General features: G+C 48.2%; 3 protein-coding genes and 1 pseudogene across 3 annotated transcripts in view; 2 read left to right on the top strand and 2 right to left on the bottom strand.

Moving 5' to 3' along the window:
• LOC150049955 (proteasomal ubiquitin receptor ADRM1 pseudogene) overlaps nt 1–11,478 on the top strand; it is a 166,359-nt pseudogene that overhangs the window by 101,120 nt on the left and 53,761 nt on the right.
• LOC150049956 (uncharacterized) overlaps nt 1–11,478 on the top strand; it is a 110,682-nt gene that overhangs the window by 96,061 nt on the left and 3,143 nt on the right. The gene's annotated exons all lie outside the window — the stretch shown is intronic.
• Nucleotides 3,387–7,616, bottom strand: LOC150049961 (ral guanine nucleotide dissociation stimulator-like). Its single transcript, XM_090353504.1, has 3 exons — nt 7,390–7,616; nt 6,262–6,376; nt 3,387–4,291 (listed from the first exon to the last, which is right to left on the bottom strand). The coding sequence occupies exons 1-3, from the start codon at nt 7,537–7,539 to the stop codon at nt 4,131–4,133; spliced, it is 426 nt and encodes a 141-aa protein (XP_090209630.1). The 5' UTR covers nt 7,540–7,616; the 3' UTR covers nt 3,387–4,130.
• On the bottom strand, nt 7,682–8,934 carry LOC150049962 (ral guanine nucleotide dissociation stimulator-like). The gene is made up of 3 exons (XM_090353613.1): nt 8,525–8,934; nt 8,232–8,327; nt 7,682–7,928 (listed from the first exon to the last, which is right to left on the bottom strand). Exons 1-3 carry the CDS (start codon nt 8,704–8,706, stop codon nt 7,682–7,684), a joined length of 525 nt encoding a protein of 174 aa, XP_090209739.1. The 5' UTR covers nt 8,707–8,934.

Here is an 11,478-nt window from a genome sequence, read left to right on the forward strand (position 1 = left end):
GCTGCAGGGAATTATACCCTGGTTTGAGGTTGAGAGGTCACCAGAAAACAGGGCTATCAGAGGTAAAGGAAGGTGGATAACATTTCTCAGCAGAAATACAAATTTAGTTACACCACATTCTTGACTTCAGTGTATTTATATATACTGGAATTTAGAGTTTCAGTTAATAACATTGATTTGTCATCTCTCATGGAACAGGAGAATGGGGTTGTAAAGGCTAATGAAGCTAGAGGACAACTGAGCAGTAGGCCACCTACCTCATCTAGATGATTCATTGCATTGCAGTAAGGTAAACAAGTACCTGTAAGTAAGTACTGAAGCTCCCGGGATTTCTGCACCTGGCTCTGCCTTCTGCTGGCTTGCAGCACAGTGTCCTCTCTCTGCCCTCACGTTAAGGGTTAGACTACACTGGGTCCTTGCAATTCAATGCTTGGAGCATCTGAGATCCTGATCAGAGGCCAATGGTGACCAATACCTGTTCTGCAAGGGATGAAGTGATTCCTGGTTTCATTTTACTGTTCCTGGGTCTCCAGTAAAGTGGAACGGCTGAGAAGCAGGCCACGGGACAGCTGACCTGAGGTGTTGCCAGCACCAAATGACAGCTTTCTAGAGAGGATAGTGGTAATGCTGCATCTGGAAAGTTCTCAGCTGAATTTCAGCTGAACAGATGCCAAAGGCCAGTCAGTTTCTGGATGCCCTCTGGGGAAAGGGCAGCCAGTCAAATTACAAAGACGAGACAGGGCATGAATGAGCACAAACATGAGTAAGCCATTTCCAGGAAGTCAGGGAGATGCCAGGAGAATAGAAAAAATGGTGTTGGGGGCAGAAGGCATGGAACTGAGTCTCATAGGCTTTCCTTATCCTTGGCTAGCTTCGAACTGCAGTCCTCATATCACAGCTTCCTGCTTAGGAAGGATTACATGTGTGAGGCACTGGTGCCTGCCTTACGTTGTATTGTCTATTAAATGCTCTAAGTGGCTTTTCTCATGTCTTCATTTTTCCCAGTTCATGCATGTTTGGCTCTGTTTATCCTGTATCCTCTACTAAGGTGTCATTGATATGTTGGTCAAAGGGAATAATAAAAACAGATGAGAGGATTTTTTTAAACCAAACTTTCAGGCACCCAAGGGTTCTCATATTTCCTTTGACATTTGATCAATTTATATTCATATTAGTTGGAGCTCAAATATTAGGTCACAGCTACACTTCAGAGTAGGTTTTCTATTTTCTCCATTTTTAAACATCCAGTTTATTACTATCCACAGACTCTGTTTTTCTGTATCTAATGACAGAAAAGCTGCATAGCCGGGGCAGGAACCTTTTAGAATGGACACATACGTAGTTTGACTAAGATACTCTTTCGTGGAGCAAGCATGGATCTTTAAAATTGTTTGCACAGCTATGTTGTAAAATGGTAGTAGACAGAGCTGTCTTCATTGCATATCAGATTTGACCTGGTGTGTGTGTGTGTGTGTGTGTGTGTGTGTGTGTGTGTGTGTGTGTGTGTGTCCCTTGTGTGGAAATAAAATTTAAACATCCCTAATTCTTTTTTTTAAAGCATCATTAATTCTTCATAGTAGCATGAGAACTAGGTGGGCACCTGGCTTCCCAGCCCGTGCCAATATTTCAGCCTCTCCTGAAGCTAGATGTGACCAGGTGACTACGTTTCCTCCAACAGAATGTCATCGAAACATTCACAACCTCTGGGACAAGTCCTTGGAAGGAAATTGCTTGCCTTCCCTTTCTTTTTTTTGTTTCCTTTTGGCTCCAGTTGGGATGTCTGTTGGCCAGCTTGTCTCAGGGTAGATGAGGAGCATATTGCAGGGAATGAAAGGGCCACGAGAGGGGTGGCCTCCCTTGGGGTTCTTAATTACCGTTCCTATTGGTGATCACCCTCGTCATCACGACCATCAGATCAGAGTTACAGGCAGCCAGATAGGAAGATGGCAAAGGCCTTATCTATCCTGCCTGTTCTCTCTTAAATCTTTTTCCAGAATTTGTCACTAAATATTCCCACTTGATTGATCAGAGTTTAGCTGTATGTAGTTATACAGTGACCCAGATAAAAGTAAGAATTGTTTTTAACTAAGGAAAAGAAAGAAGTGTTGAGTGGACTTCTACTTCGAAAACTCCTATCTAGATCAGCAGTGAAAAACAATGGCCTACAGACCAAATCTACCCACAACCTTGTTTTATTATTATTGTTGCAAATACATTGTTATTGGAGCAAAGCCATAAGCACTCATTATCCATGTCATCTCCAGCTAACTCCAGGCTAGCAGAGTTGAACAAGTATTCCAGAGAGCAAACGGACCATGGGCCTAACCTGCTTACCATGTGCCTAGAGTGTCCTGGAATCACAAACCTCTCCATCTTAGCCTCGTGTGCTAAGATGATAGGCAGAAGTCTCCACAGTCAGCTATGTATTAAAGAAGAGGTCTCATAAACCTACATACTCAGAATAGCTGCAAGCTACCATTCTCCCAAAGTCCACCTCCCAGGTAGCTAGCAATACAGTCATTATAATGCCTCAATTCAGCTGATTTTAACTTAACTGAGTAACTAGTGCCTCACTCCACACATGACCCTTGCATGGAGAGTCACTGCTTTTGCACCCTCTTACAGGAATGCTCTAATTGAGTTATTTGTGAACCAACACGGTTGCCATCCCTCCACATGTCTTCTTCATGTCATTTCCCTATGGACAAGTGGCTGCTTCTTTCTGCCAATTACTGTCACTCTTTGCCTGTGGACATTTTTTTTTACCCATAGTAGCATGCTCAGCCTACATAAGGGGCAATCTGGAAGTCCCTTAGGCATTAATGCTCCAGGACAGCCCTTAAACAATAATGAATATGAGCTATTACATAAAATATCCGAGCTTCCTTACTCCTCTAATGGGTCAACTCTGAGATATGTCCCAGAATAATTCTCTCTGTCTCTGTCTGCCTATCTCTCTCTCTCTCTCTCTCTCTCTCTCTCTCTCTCTCTCTCTCTCTCTCTCTCTCTCTCTCTCTCTTTCTCTCTCTCTCATTTTCTTCATTTCCTTCCCCTTAGCGATTTTTGGAAGGACCTACTTTTAGTCCAGTTCTTACATCTGAATCTATTTCTCCATGGATAAAACTGAAGCAGGGATAGGAGTTTGGACTGATGATTTACATCTGTTTCAGGGAAATTGGATAAGCCTTTGTTCAGAGTCCATCTGCCTGAGTTAAATACTGAGCAGGAGCTGGTGTTTTTCAGAACAAACCCCAAAGTAATAGATGGTAAATTGGTTAAACAGTCTGATGTGTATTTAAATTTTGTTATAAATATCTTCCATCCTGTCAGATGGAAGACTGTCTCTGTAACATAGAGATAAAAGAAGAAAAGCACAAGAACCAGAGCAGAGAACAAGAACTGTAATTAAATGTGAACATTCAAATCTAACTTAACTTTCTAAAAAACCCCTCCAGTCCCATTAGTATTTTTACTTTCTGGCATGTACACAAATATTCATTGTAAATAAATCATATACAGAGCAAGGGCCCATGCTTCTTGAAATTCCAATCTTCAGTGGTCTCCAATGTCTGTGGTACTGCTCTGTGAAATGGTGTTTGCATGACCTTGACGCGAATAATGGGCCAATGAGTCTGCATGTGTATGTAAGAATGAGTTCTGAGGCATTTTCCTCCACACCACAGCTCTGCAGTGTGTGGTTTCCATCACTTGATGAGTCTCAATCAAGCCTCATGGCAGAGGCTTGGATTTTGGTGTAGCCTAACAAAGATTAGAAAGGCTGAGGGTGGGGAATTGTCCTTTGGTGAATCTTTGAAGAACAGAACTACGATTTTGGGAGTGGAAGAGCCAAGTGCACAAGTGGTGATGACCTGTAATAGAGTCCAAAATGTCAGGTGATAGTGTGGTGGGTACAGTTGTCCTGTGATGGCACAGGGTGCCCGAGGCACTCAGGGAGTCCAAGGAGGGGAGGGGAGTTTGGCTAATGCAAGTAGCCTGGGCACAGCAGGGTGGTTTTGTAGGTGGAGTGTGGGTATCCTGGGCTGGAGTAAAAGAAGGTGCAGGGTGGCCAGGGCCACTCAAGTCATCATGGTCAGTAGGACCCAGGGAGGCATGCGCACGTGGAGCTCTCCTTAAGCCTTGCTTCCCCTCCTCTTCCTGTGGAAGAGGCTGAAGCTGGATCTCTGCTTGGCAGGTGTCCTCCGGGGGAAGGTGTACTTCCGCAGCACCACATGGTAGACGTCCATAGTCTTCAAGGCATAGAAAACGTTGGCATCATCAGGAATCCTCAGCTCTGGTGGAAGAGGGACACAAACCTTAGCTGTCCAACCTGGGGCTGAGACCACTGCCATTCCCATGCACTTAGAGATCAACTGTGGGTTAGGACCCCAAATGCCTCCAATCTCTGATTCCTGCATGAGAAAGAACTGCGGAAAACTCCTTTCTCAGAGGACAACTTTGGACTTCAGGTCCTGCCAGGTCAGGGTGAAGGAGGCACAAGCTAATCCCGTTCTGACCTCACTGCTGCCTTATCAGCATCACAGACACAACAGGCTTTGCAGTGTGCAAACCAGCTCTCCTAAGATTGTCCTACAAACATGGACCCTCAGGACCACAAAAAGCAAGGCCTAATTCAGGCTTCTTGCAGTGAGTTCCAGGGTCCTCTAAGACCATGTGCCCCAAGTAGACTGTAAGTCCTGCCTTTGGCCTTCAATTTCTCCCCAGGCTCCTCTGTCCTGCACTCTTTGTGAGAGGAAAACCCCATGCTGTGAGAGGGAAAACCCCATGCTGCCAGCATAGTGGGAATGGTCCCAGAGGTAGGAAGGAATTCAGAACACATCCTGCATGGAACTTGTAATCTGTCATCAATGCTGATCAACTCCACAAAGAACTGGACAGATTCTGCACCTCATTGCAAAGACAAGACAGCAACACCACTGTGGCTCATTACCATTTGTGTTCCAGGTATACATGAGTCTTACATGAGTCTGAATCCTCTTACCATCTGTGAATCTGTCTCTGTCTTTTTTCTTGCCGGTCCGGGTCCTTGAACTCAGGGCCTGACCACTGTCCTTGGGCTGTCTCAAGGCTAGAGCTCTATCACTTGAGCCTCAGCACCATTTCTGGCTTTTTTCTATGTATATGTGGTACTGAGGAATCAAACCCAGGTCTTAGTGCATGCTAGACAAGGACTCCACCACTAAGCCAAATTCCCAGCCTGTCCCTGTCTCTTTGGCTACTTCAGTCTCTGTCCCTATCCCTGTCTCTCTGTCTCTGTCTCATCTACCTAAACTTTTGGCTAGCTTTTCAACTTATATCTTTTATGAGTAAGTCAACTTTTGGCTCACTTATCTAACTCAGTGACTCGGTTCTCCCCCTGACCTGTTTGTTCAAGATAAGTGTTGTGCCACTGGCGCCATATGATTTTTCCTGCTTTTACTGTGGTTGATAGAAGAAAGAGAATCAGAGACTTCTAACCGAGGCTGACCTCCAACCTAGAGCCTCAGGTGAGCCTCCTAATGAACTGGGTTTGTAGGCTGAGTCCTAGGCACCTGGCTTCTAACGCATTTGGAAGAAAAACACATAGGTAGAGAATATTGGGAAGTTGCCCATGAGTTCTCATTAGCTCTTTCAGGGCTTGCATTAGTCCATGATATAGGGTGAGTAATGTTTGGAGGCATAGTTTTAATGGTGTGGGAATTCTCGGCACACACGTTACAACTGAGTGACACTCAAGTGTCAGGTATTTTCTGAAGCCATGTGTTTACATTGGAGAATGACAAAGTCCGTTCTGGTGAGCAAGCCAGCCATTCTGTCCTATGAGCTGTATTGTCTCCAGTCCTCACGGATGGTCTCTGCACTGGCTACTTCCTCCTCAGACAGGGCAAGAACAAGCATGTCCATGAGGGCAATAGCTGTGCAGCAACCAGGGCTGGCTTGGGCCTGCCCTTATGCTGCCATACCCTGATGGAGGGGTTGGTGGGTGAGGACACTCTCTCCTGCCAAACTTCTTCTTTTTTTGCTAGACCTTGGGGCTGAAGTCAGGGCCTGAGTACTGCCTTGGGGCTTTCTGAAGGCTAGAGTTCTAACAGAACCACTTCTGGCTTTTTTTCTTTTTTTTTTTTGTTTTGCCTATGCATATATTTCCAAGGAATCGAACTCTGATGTTCTTGCATTCTAGACGGCTCTCTACCACCGGTCCAAACTCCTGGGCCCCTGCCAACTTACTTATTTGCCTGTCCTAGCTATTGTTTTAGGACTCACTTTGATCCTGTGTGATGATCTGCACCAGCTCTAAGTCTTCTGGCTTGTATCCACGCACCTGGAATTTCTTCATAGCTTTCACGATGACATCTCGGGTCTTCTCCTGGTTGGTCACCTGGGTTGGATCAGGAAACAGGCCCTGAGAACTGGGTACCAGGGGTCCCTCCCTGAAGTATGTATCCAGGACTTCGGTGGAACCATCTCAGTGTTAAACATGAGAAATGCCATGGGGTGTCATGGGTGTGTTTTAACCCTTCCTTCCTGAAGAGGAGTCCATGCATTGAAGTTGGTTATTTAGTATTCTTAGTAGAGTTTACCAGCTCTTCCTGGATCTGCTTTCCAATTTTGGGCCCCTGAGATTTAGTGGAATACACAATAAACTCCAGAAACCCCAGGCAAGGGAGGAGCCAGCCAAGTGCCCAGTGCCTGCTCCTAGCCAGGTCTGGGGTGAGTTGGAGGATGCAGTGATGAACGACACCCCGTGGAGCCTTGATCAACTCCACTAACACTGAGAGTCCAGGAGAGAGGAAGTCGTTGCCTCCCCAGATGACTGCTCATGACACCCATTCTCCTTCCTGTTGGTGAGAGGACTGAACCAGATGCAGACACCAGACCCAGCATGAGGAAGGAGGGGCTCTGAATGTCATCTGCCCAGTTGAGTAGCTAGAAGAGCAGACATCTCTCTCTCCTGTGAGGAGTTTACTTGTGAGCAGATCTTCTAGCTCCATCATCTGCAGCACCCTGCCTTAGACATTCCTCATCTTCCCAGAACATAGGATCCCTATGTCTTGCTGTCCTCCAACCCAGATGTGATTGTCAGAAGAGCCTGCTAAGTAATGTGCGAGGATTGTCTGTGAGACAGTAAACAGTCTCAACTGGCAATCGTGTTCATTCACTACTAATCTTGTGATCAAACACCAGCCTTTAGGTTGTTTCCTGGGGAAAGTGAAGTATCTAAACTATGCCCTCCAGAGCCTAGGATTTCCCCAATCTGTGTCCGCATGCTTCCTCTCGGGACTCCTCACTGACCCTGCCTGAGGATCTATTCTTGCCTGGGGACTGGGCATCATTTTCCCTCCCTCTTTTTTAGGTCAGAAGAGCAGAAGGAAATGCAGCCGCCCAACTCACCTCAATGCTTCTGCATAGACGTCTGTTTTCCACAGGCAGCACCACCCTGATGACACACGAGTCTCCCAGCCTGAGATGGGGAGGCACGGAGGAGCTGCCACTACTCTGCCCTGAGGTGCCGCTGTGAGTGTTGGCTGAATTGGTGTCCATTGTGCTGGTGTCTGTGGGTGAGGATTGGCTGGCAGAGGCCAAGCTGGTCACCCCAGTGGACTGGGAGGAGGATCCCTGGACCTGTGGATGACAGCAACATCAGGAGAAGTCCAGGTTTCCAACCAGGTCTAGGGCTTTCCTCTCAGGCAGTGGAAAGAGGACTATGGGCAAGACAGGAAGTCACCTTTTTCGGGTCTCCTGAGGATGTTTGTGAGATGCTCGTGATGAGCTCTGGGTAGGAGCTGGAGGAGGGAGCTGACTGCACATTGCTGTCTGACTGCACTGCAGTGGTGTTTGTGCTGCTCATCTCAGGGCCACTCTTGTCCTGGTCCATCCACTTCAACTGGGAGCCGCCACTGGTACTAATTGCAGCACTCTGGGTCTGGTGGCTTTAGAGAGGGGTCAGCTTACTGAAGGAACTTCTCTCAGGACACACACAAGACCCTCGACCTCAAACACTGGGGACCTGAATCTCCACTCCATGATCTGGGTCAGTTAACATTTTCCCATTCCCTTATGTGATGGATGAATCACAGAGACAGAACTCAGTGTAAGCTGAGGGGCAGACACCCCAGAGAACTGAGTGCCAGACTTGGCTTCTCAATGGAAATGTCTCATCCACAGCCTGTCTCATTCCCACACCCATCCCATCATCTTCCCTGGTTCTTGCCCATCAGTGGCCAGGTCCTTACTTCTTCCAGGCCTTCCAGATGCTGAAGCGCTTCTTGGTCGGAGGGCTTGCAGTGTCATTCTGTCCCGGAGGCTCCAGTGTACATGACAGGTCATAACTCGGCAAGGGGTGTGAGGTGAGCTGACCAAGTTGAAGCATGGGACCTCCCAGATTCTGCTTCAATTCTGAGCCTGCCACCCACCTGGTCACTGGCCCTAGGGAGTGTAAGTCCTCAAGTCCAGACATGTGACACTCAGGCTGGCACCACATCCCAGTGACAGGCGACTCTCCCTGTGCTAGTGCCTCCCAGCTCACCTGGCCTCCTCGCTGAGCCGCTCCAGGTCTCTGAACCAGCCTAGAAACTTCTCGTCTGGGGTGATGTGTTCATAGCTGCAGCTTGCCTGTAGCTGCTTCAGTTGCTCCATGATTGCATATTCCTGGCCAGGGAGAGCATGAGTGAGTGGAGGGCTGTGCTGTGATGCCCAGGGGAAGAGCATTCACCAGGCTTTGCTCTGGGAAGCCTCAGTGCATCAGGGTGCTGTGGCTCTCACAACTGTGTCCACACTCATTCACAGAAAGCTCTCCTCTCCCACTTCACATCCCCACCCTGTCGTCAGGAAAGATCTGCACTCTGAACCAAATTTCCCTACCGGTCATGGTGACTGCAGCTGACTCTGCTGCTGGTCCCCATCCAGCCAGGAGGGCACCTGAAACTCACCTTTCTCAATTTCTGAAAATGGATGACTCCCTCCTAGAAGGCAGAGAACAGTGTGAGGAGAACCCCACCCTTCCTCCCTTCAGTCCTCCCTGTCAGGGGCTGGTCCTCTTCCATGGGACCGAGGGCATCTACACGTGCCTGTGAACCAAGTCCTAGATGGGACCTGGACACATCTCCAAAGAGGTTCTGGGATCATCTTGTCCAAACCTTCTGAGGACATGGGGTGACTGAGGGCTCAGCTGAGCCGGACTCACTGGTGCTTGCTTGGCCTGTCCTTTGTTTTCCACTGATCCCAACTGCCCACTGTGCCCAGAGGGACTTGAGTCCCAGTTGTGCTATGTGCCCTAGCTCCCTATCCCAGCAGCTCTGGATGTCCCTTCTTAAGATGGATGCAGTGTTATCTTAAGAAACTCTTCACTGTGCCAGAACTCAGCACAAAGCAGGAGACTTTCTGTCCCAACCGCAGCAGCTCAGTGATGCCCAGACTACTCACATCCAGGAAGTCCCTAAAGGCCGTGTCGATCATTTGGAAGTCTCCCAGGAAAGTTTTCAGGTAGGGCACGGTGCCCTTGATGTGAACCTGTGGAATTGCATGGGTTGATGTGCCATGGCCTAGGACCCCATTGCAGGCCTCCCCAGACAGCCTCCATCCTCACAGGGCCTTTCTTATCAGAGTCACATGTTCTGGCCAATCTATTAGAGCCCCTTCTCTGCACTTGGGATAATAAACAGTATAAGGGTGGCATTGACACCTCCCCAAGTTAAGGAGCCTCTGAAGGCCACCTGCCACACAGGCTTTGCCATGCTCTGGCTTCTCCTCCTCCTTTGTCTCTGGCAGCCACTCAGGACAAGGGATTATAAGAATCAAATCCCACGTGTATGGAGTTATTTCAGGCAGGGGAACAAGAGGTAAGATGAGCAAGCAGACCTCTCTTCTCTTCTCTTACAGGCACTCTTGGTGCGTTCAGGACACAGTCACTCACCATGTCCTCAGCCTGCCTCTGGCCTCTCTTGGCCTTCTTCTCCTTGGGGGCAAAGTCACCAGGCTCCTGTCACAATGGAGAGCAGAACTCCTGAGACATGTGTCCACTGAACCTTTGTCCCTGACCTGAGCATGGATGGTGCCAAAGCTAGTGCCACCTGCTGCTCTGTTCTGGTTAAGTCTCTGCCTCAGCAGATCTGAGGGATGCCATGCTGTGAACTGGCCTCTCTCTGCCTGCTTCCTCATCCGCAAACTCTGCAAATACATACCTTTCCTCTGGGCACTATGGGGTCCAGTGGTTTCTCCCACTGTTGGTGCTGCCCTGAGTCTCTGTGCCAATGCCTTCTCTGGACTCCTGGAAATTTCTTTCTCCTCATTGTCTCATCAATCATCCAAATTCCTCACTCTTCATAGGTGAGAGGAGAGGACCGAGGAATAGGAAGGGATGGTGGCCTGTCCACTTCACTGTAGGCAATCATAGAAGAGACACTCTAACTCTGTGAGCAGGGTGCAGTCAGTGAGTGCTCCCATAATTGTCATGGGCCGGAGGGTAGAATAGTCCAGGAGGGAGAGGATTATGGACTTTCAGCTAACTTCCTAAAAAAAAATTTCTGGATTTCCTCACCTAGGGGAGGGGCTCTGAATCATGAGAAAGTTTCTTTCCCACAAAGCTCTTCCCTATGTGTCTGTGTCCTGGCAGAAATCTTTCTCTATGCATCTGGGTGGGGAGTTCCCCAGATATACTGTAGTGGACAAGCGGGTCAAGGCATTGAGGAGTCCAGTCTGTAGCCCTTCCCACTGAGGCTTCTGGAATCGTGTGTGAAGGAGCTCAGTATGTTGGAATGTAGAGGTAGATACATCTTTTCCTTTCTTGATTTGTGTGGGTGTCTCTATCGGAGCGACTAGTTCACTTGCGGGGTTTCATGGTTGAGTGTCGAGGTTAGGGCTCGCAGTCATGTCCAGCTGAGATTTCAGGGCTGAGTGAGCAGTGCCTGGCCTCCCTTGTCAAGAAAACCCCCAGCCACCTTCAGTTCCCCTGTCTAGTCCTTCTCTGTGTTTGTATGGCGGTGAGCAGCATCTGCTCTAGGGAGAACAGAGAGACCCAGTTCCTTCAGGTAGACATCCTGGCTCTGAATGTTAAGATCCAAACCAAGTGTGTGCTATGTCTGTTTGGCTCTAAGGACAGCTCTGAAATATCCCATGGCAGAGCAACTCACTCCTGAGCAGTGCAGCTGACTTACATACCAGGCACTCAAGAGCCTGAGATCGGAGGATCCCAGTTCAAACCACAGTCACTGAGTCTGTGAATTACAATCAACTCCAAACGTGGAGTGGGCTTGGGACTGAAAATGAAGAGCACTGAGTATTAAAAACGGTGGACAACAGCCATGCCCTGAGTTCAAGATCCAGAATGGAGAGAAAAAAAAACGGGAAAGCATTTCTTTTTGGAACTGGATCCCACTTTTGCCTTCTTAGCCCTGTTCTTTCTGACCCCTTTCTCTCTACCTGAAAGAGTAGCACTTTGGTCCGGAAGTAAGAGCACGAAGGAGAAACGATCTCTGACAGTTT

This window comes from Megascapheus bottae, chromosome 19 (genome assembly GCF_031878675.1).
Source record: "Megascapheus bottae isolate mThoBot1 chromosome 19, mThoBot2.hap1, whole genome shotgun sequence".
NCBI classification, from domain to species: domain Eukaryota; kingdom Metazoa; phylum Chordata; class Mammalia; order Rodentia; family Geomyidae; genus Megascapheus; species Megascapheus bottae.

What these genes read in the sequence shown, in the direction of transcription:
- LOC150049962 (XM_090353613.1), bottom strand. Translation starts at nt 8,706, where the DNA reads ATGCTCTTCCCCTGGGCATCACAGCACAGCCCTCCACTCACTCATGCT. An exon ending in CGGCTCAGCGAGGAGGCCAG is followed by an intron (nt 8,328 to 8,524) that starts GTGAGCTGGGAG and finishes CCCCTTGCCGAG; the next exon opens with TTATGACCTGTCATGTACAC. An exon ending in ATCTGGAAGGCCTGGAAGAA is followed by an intron (nt 7,929 to 8,231) that starts GTAAGGACCTGG and finishes CCCTCTCTAAAG; the next exon opens with CCACCAGACCCAGAGTGCTG.
- LOC150049961 (XM_090353504.1), bottom strand. Translation starts at nt 7,539, where the DNA reads ATGGACACCAATTCAGCCAACACTCACAGCGGCACCTCAGGGCAGAGT. An exon ending in GTCTATGCAGAAGCATTGAG is followed by an intron (nt 6,377 to 7,389) that starts GTGAGTTGGGCG and finishes GATCCAACCCAG; the next exon opens with GTGACCAACCAGGAGAAGAC. An exon ending in GATCATCACACAGGATCAAA is followed by an intron (nt 4,292 to 6,261) that starts GTGAGTCCTAAA and finishes CTCTTCCACCAG; the next exon opens with AGCTGAGGATTCCTGATGAT.